At 42.6% G+C, this 27,653-nt stretch overlaps 1 protein-coding gene across 4 annotated transcripts in view; it reads left to right on the top strand.

Annotated features, from left to right (window-relative positions):
- Nucleotides 1-27,653, top strand: part of FGFRL1 (fibroblast growth factor receptor like 1) — a 174,683-nt gene that overhangs the window by 69,651 nt on the left and 77,379 nt on the right. For all 4 annotated transcript variants that reach the window (XM_051617525.1, XM_051617526.1, XM_051617528.1 and 1 more), the window contains exon 3: nucleotides 15,396-15,668. In XM_051617525.1, the coding sequence (XP_051473485.1) occupies nucleotides 15,396-15,668 (273 nt within the window). The remainder of the gene's footprint in view (nucleotides 1-15,395; nucleotides 15,669-27,653) is intronic.

Below are 27,653 nucleotides of genomic sequence, written 5' to 3'. Positions count from 1 at the left end.
CATCTGCACCATTGGGAACTAAGTGGTGTTAGTCCTGCTGCATTTTTAGTAACTGCAAAACTGTCTCTGGTCGGGAGTGCACAGCAATGGGTGTGAAAGAGAGACCTAAGTATGGTGACTAAATGCGCTGCCATTGCAAACTGCTGCTTCCCCAGAGTGTGATTGTACAGGCATCAGTGGGAGACTGCAGGAAGGTGGGAACTGCTGATGGTTATTGCACCTCTTTCTGTACGTGAGGTGCACAGGGTGTCATCTTTAGCAATGCCAAACCAAATACCTTAGTCTTACTGTGCTTTTGCAATAAAAATAGGTGAGACCCAAATAATACAGAACCAAAATTGTCTTTTCCAGCTCTTCATGTAGACTTTAGCTGCATTTTAATGGTGTTGCACTTCAGCAGAGACCACAGGTCTAGATCTTGTTTCCTGCAAGGAGTTCAGATTTGACCACAGTAGTCACAGTTAAAAGCAGAGCTCCCTGGTCTGGCTTTAACTTCTGTTTCAGCTGGACCAAAATCTGTGGGGCCTTGCTGAACATTTCCCTCCTCACCCAATATTGCTGAAAATGAGCCTGAAGTGTTGACAGACAGCAGCACACACAGTGTGTAGGAATCCAACATAAACAGACTTGCTGGTTGTGTACTTGGACATGTTAAACGAGGTCTCTACTTTGATCTTCCTTGCAGTATCCTAAAGCCCAGCAAGCAAAGGCTAAGTAAACAGACCTTTGATTTCAGGGCTGTTTGGAGCAGAGGTCTTGTAAAACTTTTATCAATGGCAGAACTGAGCTACTGAAGTCCCTCTTGGACTGTAGGTGCTGCAAGAGTAGCGGCATGGTTTTATTGACCCTAACGTTCCTCTTTCTCCTCCCTTCCCATAATGACAAACATCTGGGGATATGAGCCAGCTTCCTGTTGATTGTAGCATACCAGTTTCTCTAGGAGAGGCACCTGCTTGTAATCTCAATGGTGAGTGGAGCATAAGTTACATTAGATACTTCAGCTTTTAGATCCCACAGCCAGTGCAGCATTTTGTTAATGCATGTCACAAAGATGCTGAAATAAATCACATGGGACACATCCGTGGGAAACGCTCAGGTTACTAATCCTGCATGTTCAACACTCCTGGGTCAAACCCCAGAAAACCAGTACTCTGGCTTAAAGAACATGAAAGTTACAACAATTTGGATTTTATGTATTTGCTTCCTGTTTTTAGAGCATTTAGTGATTCCCCGTGATCACAAAGGTCACACATTTCCTTTCATGTTCAAATAAACAGGAGATTCCCCTTGAGGATTGTGCCTTCACAAAAGAGACATATAGAAACATGCACCTAATATCACAAGACTTAAAAAATGAACTTGTGAATGCTGGCAAATTCTCCTGAATGCATGACACGCAAGTTTTAGATTGGCCTCTGCTTTCTTTTAATTTAGTATTTTTCTCTCTCTCTTCCGATGGGTTACACAAAGGAGGCCTTGGCTTCCCTTCTACCCACTGTAGTAAAGTGATAGAAGAGTGAGATCCTGCCAAGATATTTTATTTTTATAAGTGTTACCAATTTTCTTTTGTTTTCAAAACTGAGAACCACTGTGCTTAGCAATGATGGAGCCCAGGCTGTTCCTGGTAGGCCAGAGCTGTGGTCGCTGCTGCCAGGGCCATTAACTCAGGAACAAAAGTTGGAGCATTTTGCTCAGCTCTACTAGTGATTATTGCTTCTTACCAAGATAAATACCAAATGATAAATTCATTGGGCAACCACGCCATGCCAAGACTGCTCCTGCTGTACCTCCTGAAGGTAAAGCTGAGATTGTTGGCTGAGTGTGAGCTCCTACCAGTAAATTGTGAGCCTAACTCTCTCTTGTCTTTTGCCCTCTCACTTTCATAGCATGACCTTAAATGACATCCATTCTTACACTGCCTTTTCTGCCTTAGTCATCAACTGATCCTTTACTGTAGGGCAAACAAGGCCCCCATTCTCCCTTCAGAAGTGAATTTTGTCTTTTGTCAAATAGTCAAATCCACTATTAGATAAAAAGCGTTTTTAAGAGCCCTGTATTTGTTGGCGTTTCGTGGCGGGTCTTTGATCCCCGAAGGGGTGTGCAGTGCTGTCAGTGATATATAGCAAATTGATTTTACACATTTCCATCTTTTATCAATGAGTCTTCCAATGGGATTTCACTGTAATCAGATTGGAGATTACCATGGCACAGCTCTTGGGAAGGGATTGGAATTTGCATGCCATAAAGATTAGGGGATTAGTGACTGATTAGGAGAGTCCTGATTTATCCAGCCACAGGTACAGCAAGGGGTCTTGCCTGTCTGCTTTTTTTCCTGACCTGGGGTTTTGACCTCTTGACTCCTCACTTAGAAATGCCAGTGTGGAGCACAGAAGTGATTTCTGACACATCTTCTCTGAAGAACAAGTTCAAGTCATTGCAACTCTAAACTCCTATTTCTGTGAACAGAGAAGCTCCAAAATCTTGATGCGAGTGGACACTTGGCCCTGACGTGCATGGGCCAGGACAGGCTGAGCAGACAGACTCCAGTGTGCAGGCAGGAATTCCTGCTGACAGCTGATGTGCGGGTGTCGGGACACGCACGCGCACGGGGGGGACAGAGCAGCTCTGTGATCACGCCACCAGACGATATTCCTCCCAGCACAGCTTTTCCTAGATAGCTCTTATGCTCTCCAGGTTTCTCCCCCCCGTGCATGCTTGCAGAAGGGTACTGCACATTACCAGACTGTGAGGTAATAGGAGTGCACATTAATTGATATTCCAGTCCAGCTTTATCTACCTGATGGTTACCACGTTACATACCAGTGCACAGCCTGCCAGCGGAGTGACGTCATTTGAAATTACAGAACCATTGATGTCAGCAAAACTCCCTCCCATGTGCTCTGTAGCTGGTGAAGTCTGGGCAGCTCAAATAAAGCAACCACACTGACAGTTGCAGGCTGTGCTAATAACAGGGAGCTGACAGTTTTCTTGTGTATCCGATAATAATTAGCACCATCTTTCTAGTCATGCAGATTTATAGACATAAATGGCAGGCAATAGGTGATCTTCAGCAAAGGAGAAATATTTCCAAATCCTTTAGATAATTTGGGGGATTTGAATGGATTTGTATTTTAAATATTTGTTTTTAGTGTTTCAGTTAGACAGAATATGCCCACTGTTAGATGTTTTTTGATAATAAGATTCATCCTGAGGCATGTCACACTGGTTTGTAGTAGACGGACGTGTAGGAAGAATACCTTTTTCCAGATGAAGTGAAGCAGCTTCTGAGCAGCCAAGTGTGCAGCAGAGCTTCAGACATATCAGATGAAATGCACTGATTTCATCTGATCTTAGAAGCTGAATGTCCTGGGACTGTCTAGAAAAGCACCTGGCAATCCTAAGCAGAAATCATGGTGTTGTGATTGGGTGTAGTAAGTCTAACAGAATGAGTCTTCACAATCACCTGCTAGAAAAACTAATAAAGGCCACATAAGAGTGCATTAACCCTCTTGCTGTGAGCAAACCAGTGTGTAGAAAAGGAGGAACAGAGGAAGCAGATCTATTTGAAGCTGTCCCAGTTGCAGGCAGGCTGCAGAAATCTGGACAAGCCTTTATCCAAAGCACCAGCTGAGCCCTCAGACTGTGCCAATGATAACTCGAGTTTCACAGCCAGAACGTCACTTGTGCATGGGCTTGTGAAGGCATCATTGCATGTTTTACACTGTGCTGTGGCACCAGACCGGGGTTGATCCATTTGAAGAAAAAATGTTACTACTTTTATTTGGTTATGGCCTGGAGCTGAGGCTATTTCCTATATGAAATCTGACAACATAATATTCTGCTGGTATGAAGGCTTCATGCATTAAGAAATCCTGGCTCCTGCCAATACCATCAGGTATTGTGTGCTTTTACATAAGGTAGTGTGTGTTTCAGTGTCTGGGGAGCAGGATCCAGATGTGAATGCTGTAAGAATTCATTGATTGTTTCCTTGTTTTCATATCCGGGAGACTTGGCGTCTCTTGAGTTTAAGTTTTCACTGAATCAACCTTGTGAACACTTTTCTTTTAAAAAAAACATTTAAGTGTTTTCCCTGCCTGGAAGAGTTGTACAGGTGTGTCTAAGTCAGCTTTTAGAATGGCACAACAGGAAAAAATCTTGAAAGTGAAATATTTGATGCTGAGGAGGTGATGTTCACTCTATAGGCATTTGGGGAGTTTATTCTGGATTAGCTCCAGTCTGCTCATGTAGATTGAATACTCGTTAATGGAAATCTGAGAGCACAGCTTCTGCTTTTGTTTTACCTGGGTCCCAGCTAGCAAGTGCTGCCTGTGTCTGCATTAGCAGCTGGTTGGGACTGATACCATTGGATCAGTAAAGCAAAGCATTTGGTGCTGAGGACCTGACACTCTCATTTCAGAGGGGTGTTTCACTTCGGAGTAGCTTTAATCTAGTCCTATGGACTAAATGCCCAAGTGCAGCACACCTTGCAGCTCTATTTCATATGAAAAGAACTGAGTTTGTGTGCACCAAAACTGTTTCATGATATGAAGAAAAGTGTAATTGGTGGGGAGGTTCAAAATACTCACTTTAAAGCACAACCCTGCTCCAAACTAAAGCACTGATATAGGCACATGTAAGGTAGACCATTATGATGACTATTTAATTTTGAGAAGGCTGGGTGGAGCACTTTCACCACACCTGCCACAGACTGGAGTTTTTGGCTGGGCAAGGGTGAATGGTTGCAGGCAGAATTTTAAAATGCTGCTGTCCTTAAAAGGTAGAAGGTCAGCTCTTTGCAATTTTCTTTTGGAGCAAGACAAGTTGGGTTTTTAAAAACATAGATATATACTTCCACATTTGGGAATTTTTTTATGTGTTTGAATTTATTTCTATTCCAAATCAAAACTATTTTCATAGTTTAGTGATGTAGCAACCTATATAACAAAGATTACCATTGTTTAATCAATATACTTTCAAAATACTGACTTTTTAAATAGAATAATAGAATGATAGAATCATTTTGGTTGGAAAGAAAACCTTTAAGATCAATAAGTCTGACTGCTAACCCGGCACTGCCAAGTCCACCACTAAACCCTGTTCCTTAGCACCACATATACATGTCTTTTAAATACCTCCAGGGATGGTGCCTCTGCCACTTCTCTGGGTAGCCTGTTTCAATGCTTTGTAGCCCTTTTGGTGAATAATTTTTTCCTAATACCCAGTCTAAACTTCCCCTGATGCAACTTGAGGCCATTTCCTCTTGTCCTATCACTTGTTACTTGGGAGAAGAGTCTGATGCCCACCTCACTACAACCTCCTTTCAAGTAGTTGTAGAGAGCAGTTGTAGTTGAACTTTTTGCTTGTATGTATTTCATTTTAATTTGCCAAAATTATGACACAAAAGATTTATTGAACTGAAAAAGAGAATATTGAAAGGGAAAACTTGGTAAGGCTTGGTTCTTGACACAAATATCATTTTCTGATAGAAGAACATTTCTGAAAATCACTCCATACCAAAACTTCTCTTCAACCATTCAGCTAGAAGTGCTTTCTGTTTCAGAGAAGCCTCTGAAAATATCTACAGTTCTTAAATACCACAGTGTTTATCTCTTTGTGGTCACCAACAAACAGTTGTTACCACGTTTTTGTGGTGGCCAAACTTAGAAGCCCTCAGTGACAAGGGCAGAGCAAAGCAGGCTGAGAGCAGCCTCGCCATGTAGGGCACTGCCACTGATTTCTCAGCAGCAAAAAGGCTTATGGATATTTTGGCCGTGTCTCCTGTTGGAGAGTAAGTGTTCAAGATGTGTTGGTTTTTTTTCTGAGCCCTTAATGCTACAATCACACCTTTTCCATCTGGGTATTGGGAAAAGCCAATAGAAACCAGCATCAGGTGGAAGAATGTAAAATCTTCTGCAATTTCATCTCTTAGGGAGAATTAAAAAAAATAATTAATAATTTAATAATATTTTTAAGAAACCAAATGCTTAGATACAGATGAAAAAGGCCCCTATATTGGTGTATGGGCAAAGACTTGCCACTGTGGACTAGCAGGAGAGCAAACCAAGTATTTAAAGATCTTCACTGACATCGTTCCAGAGTGTGGCATGAAGTCAACCATCATGGTTTCTGTTTCCCTGCAAACATAAACAATGACACTTACAATTTCCTGCTTGTGCAGCTCTCACACAAATGTCTGTCTATAAGGAAAACAGCTAATTACTTATTAAACCTTGTTCTGTTCTTCAACTGGGTTAAATATTGACTACCACAGTTCAAGGGGAATCCGTGGCACCAAATGTGAACTTGGGCATCCCATTTCCTAGGAGCTGTTCAAATAAAATGATCAGGTGATAGGATGCTGCACGTACCTGGGGGGACTAAAAAGGAGAAAAAAAATGGAGTAGATTGTCTTATAAAGGCTCAGAAGAAAACGCCTGACTTTGAAGCCTTGGGTTTTGGAATTTGATTGCAACTGGTGGCTCGAAAGGGAGTTTTGTTACAAAATAAGTGAATTAAGCTGAGATTTGCAGAGTGTCTGGTTTGTTTTGCTTGAAAGTCTTGGAGGTGGTGGGCGATTTGGCTGGGAAATCCACTGGGCTCATGAGGCAGGATTTGCATGGTTGGAAAACAGTTGGAAGGGCAAAGTACTGTAGCGTTTATGTTAAAATTGGAGTAGATTAACCCCAGAAGCTAATTCAGGGCTGCCTGACTGGATTGTTTCCCAGAGATTATGGGAAGCAAACAGATGCATTATCTTGGCAGGAATGGTCCCTGTGTGACTTGTGGCCATCCTGAGGGTTTGGGTTAGGTTTGGGGAGAGCAGGCTGGGGCAGGATTTTTCAGCTGGGTTCTGGATCCTCTTGTCTCTCTCAAGCCAGAGGATTTCTAGCTTTCTTCAAGAATTGGGCAGTTTGTCTTTCATGGAACCAGGAGGCTAAAAAAAACCCAACAAAAACCTTTTAATTTCAGAGCCTTGCAAATATGTTTTAACGCCATTTCTTTTGAAAAAGCTAGTTAGGTTTTTTGGTATTCAGATGGTCTTGCCTTCTTGAGTGGGAATGAAAAAAAGTAGATTGTGTGGGTACGTGTGCCAACACACCTTTGTTTCATGTATCTCTTCTCTAAATAATGTTTTCTGGTTATCCTTTGAGCTGCATACCTGAACTGCACCGTCAGTATAATTTTAGCCTTTCAGTAGAAATATTAGTCCTGTCTTTTGGCCCATGCTAAGCCCACTGGCAGCACTTAAGAAACAATAAATAATATCTTTTCTTCCACATTAGAAGAGAAACCTTCTAGCATGCGAAGTCTGTTTCTTCAAAAGTCATTTGAAGTAATCCTAGCTCTCCTCTGCATTTGCTACTTCAAACCTAAGGGATAAAGTTACTATTTTTTGCTGCTGAAAAAATATTCAGCAACACTTGAAATTGCATGTCACCCATGCACATTTAATTTAATAAGATGGTAATTTCATGTTAAATAAATACCAACTGATTATTGAAAACACATGCTCAAAGGATTTAAGAACCATGTAAGAGATACGTATCTCATCTACTGTTGTTGAACTGCAATAACTCTGTGAAATAATCAAGTGCCAATTGTTTAACATACAATAAATATTTTATTAAATCTCGGTGAAATGTGTATGTAGGACACTTGATTAAATGGAACATGTTCCCAAATATTCTATTTTTCTTATTTTTGGAACTTTTAGACTAGAAAATTTACTGGCAGCCTTCACCCAAGGGGCTAGTTATTACTTAGGTAAAAATATGGCAAGCACTTCTTGTGCTATCAATGAATAACCATTTCATCAGGAAAGCAGCTCCTACCACAGAGGTAGAGAAGAAAGAGAAAATATGTCACTGTGCTGCTGTAAAATGAATCCCCAAAGCAGTTTTTTCCATCACATTTTTGGACTCAGCTGTGCAGCCCAAGCCTAGAGCCTGCTCCTGCAAAGAGTCCACTATTCCCAAAGCTAAGCCTGACCACTCATGGGGGCTGGTCTGCAAATACTTGTGGTGTTTTTGTGTTCCTCTCTAATAATCTTTGTTCTACAGAGATGCTGTTGTTTTTTTCTTTAATCTTTTGATTGTTTTTGATAAGCATTGTTTTTGTCTGTGGGCGCCTATGTTTTGAAGCCGAGAAGGACCCATTAGCTCATCTAATCTGATCTCCTCATGTCACATACCAAAGCATTTGGCCCAGTTACCCCTACGCTGACCCCTCCTTTACTTGGCTAATGCATACCTTTTGGAAATGCAAACTGTTTTGTTAGAAAATATGAAAAGATGTTGGATTCACCAGTCCTTTGAACTGCTTATTCCAATAGCTAATGGTATACATTGTATACATTCATCCTTTTATCTCTCTCAGAAAGCATTTTTATCAGTTCTGCTCTCCACATAATGGCTTCCCACTGTGCAAAGAGCCAAGAGTTCAACTCTTTGAGGAACACCTACTCACATTAATTGAAACTCTTGCCATCATTGCTTTGTACGCCCTTCCCTGTGGGAATTATTCTTTGGTAGGTGTTTGTCCAGCCCCCAGTGTAGCAAGGTCTCTATCCATTGATCCATCATTACAGCTTCATTGCCAACACAAATAGTGGTGATAATGATGTGCAGAGGGTGTAAGCCTGTAATCCTTGTGTTAGTCTTGCAGAGAAGGTTAAGCTATTATAGGAGGGGTTAAACTCCTACTGTAAGCAGTTGTTGTCCATCCCAGCTTTCTGGCAAAGGATATCCCAAGTTAACCAGGTCTAGATGCAAGTTTTAAACATGGCTTTTAGATGGTGCTTTCCAGCCATCCATGTTCATTCTGAAGCATGGGAGAGGTGAAAGAAGTCAACTTAGGTGTGAACCATCCTTGTACTAAGGAGTTCAGAGTATCAGGTTTTACAGTGATGAGTATGATGAAGGCCAAATGTTGCCTCAAGTGTTGGTGTAAGAGTTTGTGTTCACATGGAGTGATTTGGTTAGCAGCCGTTGTCTAACTGCTTCATCTCTCTGTCAGAATAAAAAAATTCAGTGCTTGGCTGTATTCTTGTAAGATGCACCTTGTCTGTGGTGCCATAGTCGCTGATGTTCATTCTTTGCATGTGTTGATGCGTTGTTTGGCTGCTTCATGGTAAATGACTTCGTTAATTTGCTAACACAGCACGTCAAAAGAAATCTTATCTTCATGGAAAGTGAATGTGTTTGGTATTAAATACTAAAATATACCTAACCCATGGGGCTCTTAAAACTTATTTAACTTCTTTATAAACTTTACAATACAGTATGTGGATATAATAAATTACTTTCCATTCCAAGAAACTGTCCAGGCTGGTTGACCTTCCTTGGAATTTCCTCTTTGTAATTATGTTTAATGTGTTAATAAAGTTCACTTTGAACTGTATCATGGCAAGTGGTCTCATAGGACATGGGTCAGTGCTGGTGTGTTCACCATATGTGAAGCTTGACATTAGTGTGCAGTTTAGTTGAAGGTATAACAAAGCTAAGTCCAAACAATTGTAGAAGCAGTATCTCCTCCCCAGGTTAGCCGTAAAAGGGGTTCATGGAAAGTTAGGAATGTGGAGTGGGAAATCATTTAGCTTTCACTGCTAGGTGTTACTAAATTATAGCGCTAGGTTCGAGTCACTAGCAAAACACCATATATCTGGAGAGTTTTCACACAGAGCTATAAATCATGTTTACTGCATGTATGAGTTGAACGAGTGCATGAACTTTCCAATGCAGCCCAGGAAAATATAATTACATGTGTGTATGTTTTTGACTGTGAGAAATATGGACAGGAAGCTCTAGGCTATTTCACTGTTGTGTCTTAAATACACTTCTAGAAATTGTTTTTTACTGCTTCCCGGAAATAGCTGTTTTCTAAAGCAGAGAGTCCTTCTTGGGTTTTACGTAGCCCCCTTTGCCAAGAAGTGGCAGCCACCATCATGTACAAGGCACTGGGGGGGAGAACAGGAATGCTTGTAAAGCAGTGTCAGCAGCAGCACAGCAAGTGGGGCTTTTCTGTGGTATAGGATAGTGGAGAGCAGTATTGAAGGATATAAATTGAAAATTGCCCAGCTGTTCAGTTAGACAGGTGTGGGATCTGTCTTTTATAAAATGGAACAGAATGGAGATTCCAGTTGCTTGTATTTGTAAATGAGGCAAATAAATCTGCACACTTGTCTGCATGTATATGAGCAGAAATATTTAAAACAAATGAGGTGATCATGGCATTTCCTTGTTTATGTTTGACTGGGCTCATATGATCTTGAACAGAAAACTTGGCATCTGGCTGGGATTGTTGGTTTCTTTCTGGGTGTACTTATATGTATTTGCAGAGGGGAAAACTATAAGTAAGAAAATAACTTGGTGGAAAATGTAGGGTCTGGATTGTTTAGATTATATTTTGAGCCTGATTGCACTGTGGCCCTTGGAACTCCCGGCATGATCCCTTCTAGTAACTAAAATTATTTGAATGTTATGGGGCAAAGTTATATTTAGTTTGTATTGGGAGAAGAATAACAACCAGGCACGGGGGAGGCAGCTGCGTTCTCGTCACTTCTTCCCAAGTCACATCCATGGATGTCAAACTCCACCCTCCCCCTTCAGCTGAAATATTAAGAAATGATTCTCTCAAACTCTTGGGTTGAGGACAAGGGGGGCTGAAGAAAACCTGCCCTCACTTGGTTTGTGCCAAGGTAGGGCTTTATTTATTGTAGTAGCTCCTTCTGTTCACACAGGCTGTGAAGTCAGCTGTGCCCTGGCCAGCGTGGTGTGGCTTAAAAGGCTGTTTCTCTGCAGAGCCCAGTGGCCATAGAGCTGCCTTTGTGTAAGGGAAAATTGCAAGAGTGGAAGCAAGAAATGGTGGTTGTTTTCTTTTCCCACCATTCACTCTTTCTGACTATAAAAATGTCTAAAAATGTCACTTATTTTGTTGGAATATCCACTAGGACCTTGGGTTTGGTCTCTCTCCCATATCTCAAGCCAAAATGCTGCAGGAAGTTATCTCTGTTTCTAGGAGCATAAGAGGTTGCAGATTTTCAGCACTTACAAAGGCTGATTTTTTCCAAGATGGCTTAGCCTAATGGCTAAGAATCAAGGGGAGTATGGGATAGGGACACTAGCCCCAGGTTTATGCCCAGGTCCAGAGAGCTCTGCTTTCTCCTCCCCAGTCTTGAAAGGATCCAGTCTGGAGCGTTGGCACATGGTGCAGGCATGTGGCATTTCATGGGATCCCCCCATAACCAGAAAGATGGTATATATTAGAAGGACATTAAAAAAAAAAAGTGTTGGTAGATATATGAATTCACAATTTTAACAAGCTGGTTTAACAAAATGATTTCAGGTTTCAAAACAACCCCTTACAGTGTTGCTATATCCAGCCCTTGTGGTGTTACCCTAAGGCACGACCCACAAATGAGGCAAATAGCACTACAGCAAGCAGCTACAGGCTGTTGCTCTCAAAATACATTAGATCATTTCTGCTCACATGCAACACAAAGCTGGAGCCTAGGATGGCTTACGCTGGCTACCTGGGGAGTACTTGCATCTGCTTTTTAGTGCTGCATTGGAGCGCAGCAGCAGCAGCAATGGGTGGGAAGTTGGCAGCACCCAGGGTTCAGCCTGTTTTTACCTTGCTGGCAGCTGTAGGTGAAGCAGCAGGTGCTTTCCTGGGATTTTGCCTCTCTGAGTAGCTGTAGCAATGTCTCCAGGCTTCAGGGCCGGGCGCTGTGCCCTGGGCTCTGCTCCCGCATCGCCACAATCAGCTGTGAGGGCACATGTGCCCCAGCCCTGCAGGGGACATCCAGTAAAGGGACATCCTAAATCAATGCCTTAGGAGAGCTGGCAGCTATTGGGCACTGTGGTCTCCTGGCTGCCCCACTGGCGTATTATGGGCCAGTTCTGCAAGGTGGGGAGCTCCCCTTCAGTGCTGGTGGTGCAGATGAGAAATTGGAGCGCTCAGCGTATTTTTGCTACAACTTGTTTTGCTCTGTGCATACAGCAGAAGATGGATCTGCCATAGAGAAGCCCTAGAAGTTAAACTCCAGGGGAACCTGAGTGCTTCTGGACAGCTTAATGTATGGGTTCAGAGGGGCAATACATTTTTTGTTTGGATAGTGTAGGATTTCTGTGGTACGTCATGTGAGGCAGCTCCTCATGTGCAGCACCCCCTGCCCAGGGGATGCTGCAGAAGAGCCCTTTTGCAAAACACACTTCCCTCTTTCTGCCACCTCCCCTTCAAATACTGACAGCTCAAAGTGGCTAGATGTGCCCAAGTATATCTTGACTTGAAAAGCCATTCATCCATCACTGTTGCAGTCCCAAGGCAGGGCTGTACAGATAGTGAAATGAGACCCAGTAGGTGCCTCTATGTTAGAAAGAATGACAAAGATCAGTGATGATATCAACGTTTTATTCTTGCTGTAGCCATCCACAGGAGGTCCAGCTATCATTGGCTTGCCAGGGCCTCCAAAGCCCCTGGCATATGTGAAGGCGCTGATTCCAGAGAGAGGGAGTCCTGCTTGTGCAGAAAGTGATTATTACAAAAATGTTAGGTAATAAAATGGGAATATTTACAGCACCAAATGCACAGAAGCAAGGTTTTAACATCTACATCCTGAGGCTGTACCTCACTGAGAAGTGCATGCAGCTGTTTCCTGCCAAATTCAGAGCAGGAAAAAGAGTGGGGGGAAATTTTTATTCCTTATCCCAAGAAAGTCACTAGAGGGGTTAATGAAGGGCTGCAGAAGACTGCACTGGTGTTTTTCTTTTCAAGCAGAAAGGCTCTAAGAAACGCACCCTTTTCTAAATGTCATAAAGGTCTGCTAATAGATCCTGTGACCAAGAGCGGTCCAACAATTCCTCAGAATGAAAGGTCAATCAAAGGAAAATGGCATTTAGGAGGACCAAGCTTACCACTAACCCAAACATGTGACAGATCCAGAGGCAACTCTGGTGCCATCAGAAGAGCCGCCTGTGCAGCCTCCCCAACAAGGCACATGACATGACTGGGAAACTATCTGATTCCTCCAGGTCTCAAAATTCATCAAGAGTCAACCTGAGTGTTGGAAGGAAAGGGATTTTGAAGGAGCTACAACAGGTTTCCCAGCTGGGAGGAGGGCACTCTGTCCCCACTGTCCCTGCTAGCCCTGCACCAAACATTTTTTTCCCAGCACTAATTACACATATATTTTTGCCATTTGAATATGCATGGAGTAGTATCCTGGCTCACAAGTAGACTGCAATGGAGCTACTCTGAAAGCTTGACTTGGTTTGGTAGGGCTCTAGATTAGAAGAGTCTCTCCAAAGGCCAACAGAGAATTTCAACAAGGCTGTGGACTTGTCTGGACATTTCTGCTTCTTTACACTGAGTAAGATGCTGCACCATATGGGGAAATGTAGCAGAATTTGGGGCTGGATCCTCACCCAGTGTTGATGAATTAGCAGTGTTGTTTGCAGAGCTTAGAAAGACTTGGACAGGCAGGATTTCTCATGGTGTTTTGCAAGATTCCCTTGAAGTATGGGAGGGCACCATCACCTCTGAAATGCTGTCCCACAGGGGTCTGCAGAAGGTGTGCAGGGATGGGTGTTGCCATTGCCAGGGTCTGACCTTTTCAGAATAAGTCCTCTCAAGATCCCCACTTTGGGTTTTGAGCTGTTAATCCAAATCTGATTGTGTCTTAGACCCATTGGTTTAACCAGGCTCTTAGTTAAACTAGTTAATGAGTTTCAAGCTAGTTAATGGCTCTTTTCTCAGCTTGAGCAGCACTTCTGTTCACCAGCAAAGCTGCGTAATTGATGGGTGTGATTCAACATGAGTAACTGCAACAGCATCTCTGTAGTCATTCATGAGCTGGACTGTATGTACTGCCTTAGTCATACTGGGGAAAATTCAGGCAGACATTGGAATAGTAGGGATTAGTCGTGAGGAAGTGCAAGTAAGAGCTCTGGAGTTTGTCCCCTGTGGGTCCAGTCCTGCAAAACACTAGGAACAGGAATAAAATGTGAAGGAACAATTCCAAATCCCACAAACATCTTGTGGGTTTTGGGTGCAACTCAGCATCAGCAATCCTTAGCAAAACATTCTGTCCTTATGCAAGAGCAGGGTGCTTATTATCACACCCATTAATAGACTATTCTGGGAAGATCATTGCTGTTGCAGCCTGTGTGGGGAACTTGTGCAATTAATGAGAAGGTAGATGCAGGAGAAAGATTCTCTGCTTCAACTTTTCAGAGCCTTGGGCAGAAATTCCCCTTTGAATTCAGCTATGGGGCCATTCCCACTGTTGGATTCTTTACCTCTCCTTTTTTGTGGGTGCTGACCTGTCCAAGTGCATCCTGTTATCATGTGGCAAACAGCATGTTCACTCTGTGGCATTCCAGGGACACTTTATTTTGCCTGAAATTATGACCTTTTACAAAGAACAAATATTTGTCAGTTGGGTCAAACCAGCAGGGTTGCCAAGGCTATTGATAAAAATAACCTCTTTTGGACTATAAACAACATTAACATGTCAGGCCATGCTGGATCTTCTAGTGAAGAGCTGCCCAGTGAATGTTTTGTGTCTGACAGCTGCAGGCTTGTGCATCTCAGATAAAGCCTGTCTGGTGTCTATTAAAGGGAATTACTGTACATACAATAGAAAAGGATTATAATGTGTTTTTGTTGGGGAACAGTGTTTTGCTTTTAGAACCACTATGGTTAATAATTTTGCCTTCAGGGTAGGTGTTATGTTTAAAACAACTACAGTTGCTTTACCATATACTAACATACATAGACTGAACAGTTTGTCAATTGGAATCCTCTTTGCTATAGAAAAATGGGGGTGTTTTGGGAAAGCAAGAGACTCAGAAAGAGGCTTTCCTGGTGGGTTAGTGTGATCTGCTGATGATGGCAAGGCTACAACTTCAGGTCTCACACAAACCAGTACCTCTGTTGATGTATCCCTCTGTAATTACCTGCATTTTTAGCCTTGGTTGCAAGCGATTTTGTGTAAACACCTTTCACTATATCATAGAATTATAGAAAGGTTTGGGTTGGAAGGGACCTTAAAGGTCATCTAGTTCCAACTCCCCTACCATGGGCACAAACATCTCCCACTAAGCCAAGTTGCTCACAGCCCCATCTAACCTGGCCTTGAACACTTCCACGCATGGGGCATTCACAGCTGCTCTGAGCAACCAGTTCCAGTGTCTCACCACCCTCACAGGAAAGAATTTCCTCCTAATGTCTAACCAAATCTATCCTCTTAAAGTTTGAAGCTGTTCCCCCTCACCCGATCACCTCATGCCCTTGCTATATCTCGTTACAGCAGTCCGTGAAACGTGCTGGTTGCTGGCTAGTCTTTATCACTGGCAAAAGCCCTAACAGCTCTTCCTCTCTCTGTTCTTCCTCAGGTCCCCCAAGGATCGCTGATAAAGTGATTCACCGTCAGTCCGTGAGGCTAGGGAGGACCATCAAGCTCCTGTGCCCGGTGGAGGGTGACCCCCCACCTCTCACCATGTGGATGAAGGACGGACGCACTATCCACAGTGGCTGGACGAGGTTCCGGATCCTTCAGCAAGGCCTGAAAATCAAGGAGGTGGAAAGCGAAGACGCGGGAACCTACATTTGCAAAGCCACCAATGGCTTCGGCAGCACCAATGTGAACTACACCCTCATCGTGATTGGTGAGTAGAGCTGGAGAAGAGCCAGGCCCCACCTGCTTTGGGGGAGCAGAGAAAACTGATTCCTATGTAGCTGTCGGTGATTGCAGGTTTGCTTTGCTAATCATTTACTGACCTCCACTCTTAGCTGGCCCCTTCCAGTGCTTGAGGATTGCCAGATCTGGCTGTGCTGCTGCACATCTTCTGCTGCAGCCAGCTGCAGGCAGATAAGATTACACAGAGCCAAAGGTTACAAATAAACAGAAATGATGCAATAGGCACTAGGGCCCAGATCACAATGAATTCCACGCAGGAAAGGCTGTGCGATAAGGAGAGGTCACACTGATCTTTTTGTTTGCTGTTGGAACAGGATGGTTCTCAAAACAAATGTTAAGGCACCCATAGAAAAGTGCACAGCTGGAAGATCCCTGTACTGAGCTTTTGCAAAGCTTGGTGTCTTCACCAAGAAGTCTTGGGAATCATAGAATGCTTTGGGTTGGAAGGGAATTTAAAGATAATCTAGTTCCAACCCCCTGCATGGACAGGGACACCTCCCACTAGACCAGGTTGTTATTTAGGTCGAAACAGAGCTTAGAGCTGGTGTATGACCCAGTGATGCTCAGTTCCTGAGAAACTTCCCCTTGGTGGAGGCAGGACTAAAAAAGTTTCAGATGCTGTCTTGGTGACCATGGGTTCACTGGCAGTGCTTTTGACCAGTTTCAGAGGCTTGGCCTGGCATTAGAATTTTTGGGTTGCCTGCTGGGCTGAGCATTCCTGAAGGCCCAAAAAGACACTTCTTGGGGTAATCAGAGAATCTGCTGCTGTGGCTGCCACAGAAATATGTTAATTGGTCCTTGGCTGTGAGGAGTGAAAGAGCTGGATGAAATTTGGCATGCTGGAGGATGCTGAGGGAACAAAGGGAAAGGTTTCATGCAGAGGGTGAGATCAGGTATCTTGCTCACCCTACTGCTTGATCAGCATCCCCAGCATCTGGGTATCTGGTCTGCAATGTTCTGTTTCTCTCAGACAGTGGAAATGAGGACAGAGTTTAGGGCAGTTTCCAGTTGCCTCCTGGTTTGTACTTGGCCTGTTTTTGTTCTGTTTCTTCTTCTTCGGCTTCACAGCAGGAGGACCTCTGTGGACTCCGAGCATGTAGCAAACACTTGGTGCTGCTTGATGGAGGATTATCACCCGATAACAGGGTGATTTTTGGAGAATGCACTTTGGTGCAGAGCCAGTAAAGGAGAGAGACCAGAATGTAAATGTCTTATTATCTTAAAGAGATGCTTCGGTGGGGGAAACCCTCTTGCTATGTGACTCCTGAAGCATCAGTGGGATAAAGTCACAAAAACCATCTGGTAGTTTACAGTTTGTGGGTTTGGTTTTCCTTTTTTACCTCCTTCCTCTCCACGTTCATCCATCTTTCTTTCCTACGCTGAGAAAAAATGGTGAAGTGGAAATAGTCTATAAAGAATCATGTCTATACAGACTCCTCTTGGATGTGCTTTCCAGACTGTTTGGTGTGGAGAAAGAAAGGAATGCTGTAGGAGCCTGCTTCAGTCCTCTTTGTGCTTTTGTAGTACATGGAGGTTGCCAAAGTCTTTGATCTTCTGTGTCATCCAATATCTTCTATAAAACTCAAGTTCCAAGCTAGCTCCCATTATTCCAAGGCGGAGAGACATCCATGAGTCCAAGAAAACTGACTATTCTTGGTAGCACAAGAGAAACAAATGAAGGGGTAAAGCCAGGAGGCACAGGGTAAAAGTTGGACTAGAATTCAGGAAAGATTGAGGCAGAAACTCCAATTCAGTTGCTCAAGGAAATTGGATTATCAAATTTAATTGTGTCAAGAACAATAGTGTTCATTATATTTGGCACTGAAAAGCCCTGAGCACAAACACTAGTTATTTGGAGCCTCATCAGGCAGCTATGGAAGGAAATGGCAAGCTCCTGCTGGCCTCTGTGGGTGGGAGATTGAGCTCTATGCAAACAAATATTGATCACAAAGCACCAAGAAAAGGGCAACTTTAAACTAAGTGTGTGGCAGGCATAAAGGCTGAGTTACTCATCTCCACTCATCTTTATTCTAATGCTGACTAAAACCAGTGTTTCTTAGAATCTTTACACCTTCCTTCCTTGTCTCACAGTGTACCCTTGTGCATTGTTGTTGCTCAGACCATTTTTGATGGATTACTTAAGTCCCTCGACTCCAGTGGTACAATGATGTTTCAAACCAAATGCTTTCACTAAACAATTTCCCTTGAAAACAAATGTTCCCCTAGTGTTTTTCTTGCCAAGGTCTGCAAGTAAACACAAGGTATCTCTGACTTATTCTTTCAAAGGACCCAAACATTTAATGCATTGGACAGATGCTTGTGTTCATCTTGGTGAAAATACTCGTTGAGAGCAAATCAATCCTTTGTTGATTTCTGAGAAGGAGGCAGTGTTTTAAAAGCAACTGCATGTCAGTTTTGAGGATGAAGGTCAAATTGATGGAGCTGTTTTGTTTGTGCTCCGGAAAGCACAAACTTCATTAGTCAGAGTGGCCTTTTGAACCATATGGCCTCTCTGTTCTCCCACTCCTTCAAAGGAGAAAAAGCTCTCTCATTCCAGCTTTACTGCTGACACCAAACATGTAAAACCGTGCAGGTGTCAGACACAGGCAAGGTGGTTAAGATATTAAATCTAGAATAGCATCAAATGATTCATCAAGCAATGGGACTTGAAAAAATAAAATCCATTTTGGCATTAAAACCTTCTGGGAATTCAAGATGTAACATCTAGAATCAATATGGTAGCCCGTTGAAAGATTTTGCAGTTATGCTATGTGCTTTTAACTGAGCTCTGTCATACTGCTGGCAAGTGAAGAACTGTCACACCTGTGTTATATATGTGTACACTGCAGCAGGATAAGGTGAAGGTTTACCCAAGGTCCTGCAGAGAGTTGAGACTAAAATTCACCTGCCCCGAACATTTCTGCCTGCATTCTGTGCTTTATAAATCTCATTATTCTTAACTCTTAGTAGTCTTTATGAGCCATTCGAATATAAAGAACCAATAAAAATCTGTGACATTGTACAAGGGAATAAAAAAAGACAGTGGATCCACCAGCATCAATAGGTGCTGGCAGACACCGCAGAGGTGACCTCCCTTGTCTATGTTCCAGGTTCATCTCTGGAGATGTAATAATTTTGGCACAAGCCTGTTTGAATGTCACTTTGCAGCTTTCATGACAAATCTTGCTTGCAATCAGCCTGCTCAGAGCACGAGCAGACCAAAACTGGATCAGCCTCTACATGTCTGGTAGACATACCTCCATGTTGCCTGGCTGGAGAACCTCTCAGTCTGCAAGTGTGGATGAGACAAATTACTGTGATTTTGCAGATGGTAACTAAAGCGAAGAGAGACCAGGTGATTGGTCCAAGACCATATAAAATACGAGCTGTGGCTTGGATTTGGCTCTAAACCTCCTAAATCTCACCCTAAAACTCTTTCTAAATTCTTCTTAACACTTGCTAACATCTTCTTTTCCTAACTTAGCATCTTCCTGCTGCTGTGTTGAAAGAGAGTGTTCACTCATTCTAGTTTTTTGATCTTCCTTCTCAGACAAAGGTTTTACCAACCCAGATGGTAGCAATTGGTTTCTGCCCTGCCTATTTCCCCATCTTCTCCAAATGCAGGGACCAGGTCCCAAAGATCCAAGGAATCCTGCTCTAATACACCCGGGCATGAAATATAAGCCAGCAAAAGCAGATAACCAATAGAAGTCAAAACTACAGTTTGCTTTCCTAGCCAGCCTTAATAGTTTCTGTGGCTTACCACAAGATTTGGGATGCCAATTATACTGCAGACAGATATACAAATGCTGGAAGAGGAACTTCTCTTTAATCAGTCTTAAATCAGCATTGCAGTTATTAAGTACAGTGCTTCCTTATTGTGGAGAGTTTTCTGTAGCTCATCAGAACAAATGTGCTGTACCTTCCCCAAAAGTTATTTGTACATTGATGCCACAAAAATCTTGTCTTCAAGGTATTTTTACCAGCTGAATCAGTTCAGATTTATAATCTACAGGTATGAAAAGTAGCTCTAATTTGGTTTTAGGTGCTTAGGTGAAACCTGCGGTTTCTTTACTGCGAAATAAAACTTTCTTGCCCGTGTGCTCTGAAGGAAAGCCTAAGGCCAAAGAGGAAGAAACAAAGTGTGGAATAGCTGTTTGTTATCTGGTAACTGTCCACCTTGTGTGCTGAACAGACGTATGTTCTGCAGAAAAAAAATAGCATGTGATGGTGTAACTGAAGCCTGTATCAAGTTGTGGCCAGCTTGGAGAAACTGTGAGGTTGCACATATGGAGCCATCACATGCTTCAGCCATCAGGCCCTCCCTGAGAAATCTTTGCCCAAATGGATGAGATTTGTCTGACTTTCAAATAACTGAAAACAAAGTCTTCTAGCAAGGAGGTGTTGGAGAACATCTCTTTCTGCAATAGCAAACAGTATCACTTGTTCCAGAAGTCTGGTCCTTCTCTGAAGGGAAAATCTTTGGTGAACAGCTGTAGGAAGGACTATTAGTAAATATTTATGCTGTTGTGTAATGACCTCTTTCACTAGTGCTCAGCACAGAGGACTTTTAACTTCCAGAAGGGTTATGGGCCAAATCCTGCAAGGTGTGTCAGCATTGCAACATGCGGGGCTATTGCTACAGGTAGTGCCAGTAAATATTTCATCTTCCATCGGTTGCTCAACCAGGTGCTGAAAGATCAAACTGTCTCTATTTCTGCATCTGAATTCATGCCTCTTACTACCTGCTGTAGCAAAGGAAGAGGGAGCAGCAACAAGAGTAGGGTTTGGAATTGTCCCTGCACTGGAGACTTCTTGCTTCACTTGATGTTTGTGAGCTGCCAAAGACACACCTTTCTTGGGTGAATCCCAGCATTAAAAAAATACAATAAATCAACATTTAAGTGCAAGGAACAGCTGCTCCAGTGTTTCTTTTTCTTGCTCTGTATCTCTGAGTACTGAAATTGTTTTTTCTCTTCTTTGGATTTATTTGGAGGAAGATTTTGTTGAAGAATCCATTATCTGTTCTGTTCATATCCCACTCTGGTTGATGGCTCTGAGTGACCAAGCGGCTTAGCTCCATTTGGGCTGTAGTAAAGTCTTGATGCAGAGAGCAGGAGGAAGGGTGCAGCTTGTTGTCCTAAACCTCTGATGGGCTGTTCAGAAACTGAAATACGTCTTGTTTTCAAACAAATCACATTTACTCTTAAAGATCTGCTGTCTGTCTGCTGCAATTGATTGCTTTGTGAATCTTCACTGACATCAGATGATTTATCTTTAAAGTAGTTTTTTTCCTGCTGAGCCAGCTGCTATTTTATGCTTTCTTACAGCTTGTCCAAAGACAGCTCCCTTTGATAATAGGCATGTGTGAAAAATTTGCATTAAAATAACTTTTTTTTCTTTTTTAACAGTCAGCATAAGTATCCTGAAAAAAAAGTCATGGCAATGTCTGAGTGGATATTTATTCTAATGTGCTTTTTTCTGCTTATAGTAGTAGAAAATACTGTGTGAAAAAAAGTCAAGTACAGTAAAATATGGTTTGCATTACAGTTCTCCAATGAAGTCATCAATCTGTGTCTCAGAACTCATTTATAGTGCAAAAGCTGAGAAAACACTTGTAGCACAGAGTCAGGTGCCACCGGCCATCTTGGAAAAGCATGACAAATTCATTTATGTTTGGGTTTTGGCCTCTTAATAAACTCTGGGGACCAGGGAGAGATGTGCTCAGCAAGAAGATGTGAATCAACATTGAGTCAGCAATGTGTGCACCAAGGGACTGCTAATGCTAAGCAAAAACTGAAATGAGTCAACACTTCAAAAAAGAAAGAAAAAGAAAGGTGCAGTATTTGCATTTGAGATCAAGGTGGTGTGGCTTGTGGTGGTCATGGTATGGAGTTAGAAGTCTGTCTGCAGTGCTTTTGCTTCAACAGAAAGAGTGAAGGACAGTCCATGCAGCATGGGACCGTTAACACAATCACAAGGCATAATCATGACTAATGATGATTAGTCATTTGTTACATAGAAATGAAGAATTCCTTGTGACAATAAACAGTAACAAAGTTCTCATGTTTAATTTGTTAAGGCCCAAATCTAGCAGCTGAATCTATGTTGGTGGCCTCCTGTGCATACGTAGAGTGATTAACACCAGATGAGGATCTGGCCATAGTCACTGATGCTTAGTAATGGTTATGTTGCTAATTAAAGCTCAGATTGTTTTTGGCCTTTGGGAGCTGAGCAGAAAAGGGGAGCCTTAATTTACTACCGAAGGTCTAGCAATCATTGCACAAGGACTTCTTGTTGGCATGTGGTGTGGTGTCACTGGGTCACAGCAACCCTCTGTGGAGCTGCTGGTAGGGCTTTGGTTCGTAACAGATCTGTCTAAGGGATGTTGCTGAGTGAGGGGGTCCTGAATGTTCACCTGGGGAAAGAGACTGTCAGTCTGCATGAACTGAACCCGTTGATGAGTCAAAGATACGCTCAGCGTGTAAATTGTGAGTATTTTCATGTTTTGGTGCAAACTTGTAAGTAAAAACTGTTTGCTTAGAAATGAAGCTCCTTTTCCAGTGGAAGTGACTCATCGTTGACTAATGATGCCCTCACCCAAGTGAAGGCTCTTTCTTCTGAATGTTTATTAGTGTAGGCATAAAGACACACACCCTGGCCAAACTTGGTGTTGCCCAGGGACAACAGAAGCATACATGTTAAAAGGAATCTAAGAGCAATCAGTTATTCCTGTTCCCTGGGTTTCAATGGTGCTTTATTTCCTCCTCTTTTGAGGAATCCTGCTCAGACTCTGACAAACTCCCTGTCCCAATGTTCAGCATGTTTAGTCCTGGAAAATGTCCACTGTCCTGGGAGAGGAGAAGAGGAGAGAGAAATACTCCAAAATGCCAAGGTGACTGTTCCTGGATTGCTGCAAAAAAACCCTGTTTCACTCATTTTAGTCATTTTAATAAGTGCTACACCAGATTGATGCCACAACAGCCCATAATGATTTTTTTTCTTGAAAAGCGCTTTCTCTGTGATGATGTGAGTGCCAGTATTAGCTGTAACTGTCCTAAAAATGACTGATCAAAACTGTAGCACCGAGTGATGCGTGTGACCAATGGCTCTCAGTGAACGGCTGGAAAAGGCTGGAAGACATCACAACGGGGCAGCAGTCTTGTTTCTCCCTGCTCCGGATCTATAATGTAACTCAGTGCTAATGCTGTGTAATGTCCACAGTTTTTACAAGATCTTTGTTAGTTTTTATTAGTTTCATTTGATTTTATAACAAACTTTACAGTATGCTTATCAATACATCATGTTCTGGCTAACAAAAGCCTCACTGTTTCGGGTCGATTTCTTTTTCCCCTTCGTGAAGCTGTAACATAGAAGCCAAGTAAAGAAGGTGACAACACCTGTTCACAATTTAAAGGAAATGAAAAGATTTTTTTTTTTCCATGGATGGAAGCATGAAATTCATATGTATATGGATGGATATATAATTTTCCCCCATACTCCATCCTGTGGTAGACTGTGGCAACCCAGAGCTGCAGGCAGTGTAAACTCGAGGCGTGCAGGACATATGGATGCATTTAGCCCACAATCCTTTGCAGATGCTTTGGAGTGCGGAGCTCCTGCTACATCCATGCAAATAGCAAACTGCAGCTTGGTTTGCTGCAGGAATATTGTTTGGGAATGAAAGCAATCCACAATGCCAGGCAGGCTGACGTTAAAAGTGTGTTTGATCTCAGCAATTTATGGCTTCCTTCTGTTAAATGATATTAATAGAATTAGCCTCTGATCCCAACGACTTTGTGGTGTACATGTTGGGTTTTTTTCTCGTCAGTTTGTCTGAGGCTACAAACATCTTTTGCCTCTGACTTTATTAATCAGAGTTGTCATTGTTACAATCCTGCATACAGCTCATGGGCAGAATTTCAGCCCGTGTTGACAGGGCAATGCTGATGTGTGCAGCTGCTGATTTGTCCACATCTATGGATCTATAACGCTTAGAAAAATTGCATTTGTGAGTAAAGCCAAGGCAGTGCCTGGTCCAAGCAGGTGATATTTATGTGTGTGGAAAGCAGACATGCAGAAGTTGGTCCAGATTACCAGCCAAGGTCGTCTGTGACTGCAGAATTGTGGTTAAGAGTCTTTTAATTAATACCACCCCACATAATGAGAAACCATCACACTAATTACAGACCTGGTCATCAGCAGTTTTGAGATATCTACCATAGAATCATAGAATCATCAAATGGTTTGAGGTGGAAAGGACCTTAAAGATCATCTAATTCCATCCTCCCTGCATGGGCAGGGACACGTCCCACTAGATCAGGTTGCTCAGAGCCTCATCCAACCTGGCGTTGAACACTTCCAGGGATGGGGCTTTCACAGCTTCTCTGGGGAACCTGTTCCAGTGTCTCAGCACCCTCACAGGAAAGAATTTCTTCCTAATGTCTAACCTAAATCTCCCCTCTTCAGTTTTCTTGCCAAACATCCAAGATGACCATCTTCCCCAGGTAGAAGGATCTTTCTGTTAATTTTCCTACTGTTCTCCCCTTTTCCTGACAGTGTTTCCTTGGCACCTCTGCTCCATCCCTCTGCTTCTGGCCAAATGCTGGGAGCAAAAGTCTTGTCATGGTCGCATTGGACTCAGTGGACCATTGAAGCTGGGTTTAGTCTCAAGAGCACAGTATCTCCAGGAGGTCTGGGCCCAAGAGAACTGTGCCCCACTCTCACTTGCAACATACAGGTCTGCTGTTCTCAGTTTGCCCAGTAAATATCACTGATAATATTTTTGAGCCAAATTTTAGACCCTTTGAAACCAGCTAACTCAGAAATGCACAAAAAGCACACTTCTAAATTAAGGCACAGTGTATAATATTTATTCTAGAAAGAACAGCACCAAGTTGGGCTAGTTTATAAGGTGTAGCTTGAATGTTGATTTTGGAGACTCCCTCTTTATGTGTAAATACACCATCGGTTGCTCACGTGCTGCTTCTCAATCCATACATGTGGGTGTGTTGCCTGTTAAAGTGTATGGTTGTTGAGGATGTGTGTTTTTACTTTCCTGTAGGGTCTAGTCCTCTACCTTCCTCTGCTGTCTTTGGCATCTACATTAAGAAAAAAGATGAAGAAAAGAGAAAAAAAAAACAACAACCCAACAAAACTGCTGGCAATTAGTGTATAAACCTATTTTAAAATCCAATTTATTTTTGTTTGATGAAAGAAGGAACATACTCTGTGTTGTGCTTGATGAATAATATCATTGTGCTAGAAAGCTTTGATTCTTCTTACTTTATAATAACGTGGGTTTCATAGTCAGAAGACCTGAGTGTTTATGTTATACACTTTTGGCAATAAATTTGGAAAAGAAGAGGGGAAAAAAAGCACTAATCCCAGGAGTTCTGAAACCCACACTCCTTCTTAAACGGACCCTGTTAAAGACATTAAGTCTCTTGCAAACATCCATCTCTCAGCAGTTGCGAGTTTGTAAAAGGCGCACTTTGTTCTGAACTCCCTGCCCTACTGATTATGCACAGTTCTTTTATTCTGTGAATAGGATGACGACCCCTTAGCCTGGTAACGATGACAGATTTATGTATTTTAACACCCAGGCGCTGCTGTATTTGTTAAGAGCTGCCAGACTCCAGCAGCGCTGCAACCGTCGTTTATTTTCCTTGTCAGTTTGTGCTGCTTTTTAAGGTGTTCTGCAGCCACGGGAAGCAGGGCTGCTGCTGCTCGTGGAGGTTGAGATGTCAGGATGTTAAGAGCAGAAGCCACCATCCTTGGACTGTTTCCACTCATAAAATGTCAGTTTTCCTCTGGTTGCGCTGGTGGGGTGGAACCTGCTCCTTGCCCTGAAGCCAAGGAAAAGAGGGAAATAAAACCCCTCTGAGCAGTAAAAGGAATCAGATAACATAGAATTTATCCCTTCACTTTCAACTCCCATGATGTATTTTGCAGCTCTCCAGTTAATGTTTTGAAGAGAACCTTCTTTTAATGTGCAGTAAAAGCAAAGAACATAAACATACCTTGCAAGCTTAGCTGTTAAAGCACTGTATGGGTCAACACATCTGTCCTCTACACAGTGCATCTGTCTGTGATTTCTTCTGGGTTGTTTTAAATTACTGCAAGTGGCAGAACAATGGGGAGACAAACAGTAAGAACAATGCTGTTGTTTAACAACAAGCTGAATTATTAACAGGCCTGTGCAGAAAATATTGCATGGAAATTAAAGGGAAGCAGATTATTTCATTTTCCATTGCAGTGATCCAGTGCAACAAAGGCAATTGATGTCTTTCTCCTTTTGTGTTCCTCTGTATGTATTTATATTTCTTACAGACACATTACAAAGGTTATAGGGAAAAAATGCACAATATGGGTGGTTTTCTGATCTCTTTGTGTCAACCAAGCCACTAAATCTGAGTTTATCACTCAATCCAAATGATGCATAGGAATTTTATGACTTTTTTTTTCACTTCCAGTTCATTGTTTCCCTAAAAAGTGTTGTCAAGTCAGTGGAACTGTTGAGTTGAGTCAGTTTTCTGCTCAATTGTCAGCAAAGGGCTTTGAAATATTTGGGCTTGAATCCTTCATTGTGAAACTATTTTGATTTGGAAAAAGCACCACCACCAAATTCTTTGTTGAGTTTTCTTTGGTCCAATGTTAGATGTTTTTCTTCTTTAAGAGAAGCCTTGTGAGTTAGCATGTTGGTTTTGTGTTGGTTTTTTTTCAAGCTAGAATAAATTATGGTGACTTTTCTGCTGAAGTAAACAAGGGTCTTCATCTCACCTTTGTTGAATGTGCAGCTGGCAGGAGAAGGAAGAGTGGATGACAGTCCTTTACTGGCAGGGAATTTGGAAAGGGAGTTGGATCCACTTCAGGTACAGGCTGGGATTCCAAAATCTTCCTGTTCTCTCCAGAGCAATCCCAGGAGAAGGACAACCCCTCCCCAGTTCCCATCTCACCCCAGTGTTTGTGCTCTGTTTGTAGCATCTCCTGACAACTGCAAGCCCACTGCTGCTTCTCTTGGAGGCCCTTGTGTGTGCTTTGGCAGGAGGAACTGCAACCCAGGAGAAAGTTGGGGGAATTCAACATCAAGAAGGTTGTTTCAGCCAAGGTCTCTTGTGAGCAGCTTTGATTTAAATGTGGTTTTATTAATCCTTTTCCTTCAAGGAGGCCTGGAAGATGCAGCAGCCATCACTTGTGGGAAGCAAATAATATTGAGGGTGAATTTTTAGAAGCTGGTTTGGGTCTTTGGCTTCAAATGCAAGGAAGGTGCTCAGAGTGCTCCTGACAGGGGTGCCCCTGAGATGGGAATCATCTCCTGCTCACATTGGTGGATTGGTTGGCTTCATCTATGGGGACTGTACCATCCCTTTTCCTCTGGGATGATTTTCAGAGTCTCTGGAGAGGTGTCTAAGAAGCTGTAATAATGGCTATTGTAAAAATATCACTATGTGACCTAAAAAAACCCAAAAGATGTTCTCTGGATGCTCTGTCCTTGAGTAATTATGGAGAACTTTGTGGTGGCCCCTTGAAACTTTGCCATGATAAACAGACAAAAGGGCAGCAGCTTTCAGGGGCAGATTGGTGGAATTGCATCAGAAAGGAATTTGGCCACCCGACTGTCAGCACTTGTGTGTATCTCCAATCCCCTGGCCAGGAATCATTTGGATATGTTTTTACCCTTGTTCTAGGCAAAACTTGGGTCACGGACATACTCAACTATAAATTAAACTAGTAAGTCTTAAATACAGAAGTTACGCCTTATATGTGGTTATTGCTATTTATTTGTTTGACCTGTGTTAGCTTTTCTTAGGAATTTTTGGCCCTTCTTGTGTTCAAGGCTCTGGGCTTGACAGGACAGGATGCACACTTGGCTGCTCACAAGTGATATTTTTGCCACTGCAGCGAGGAGGGCAATATTGCAAACCCTGTGACAGCATCTCTGTTCCCCCAA

The sequence above is a fragment of the Apus apus genome, chromosome 4 (assembly GCF_020740795.1).
Source record: "Apus apus isolate bApuApu2 chromosome 4, bApuApu2.pri.cur, whole genome shotgun sequence".
Lineage (NCBI taxonomy): Eukaryota > Metazoa > Chordata > Aves > Apodiformes > Apodidae > Apus > Apus apus.
Note: the sequence above shows the minus strand (reverse complement) of the source record. Positions and strands in the feature narration are given on the sequence as shown.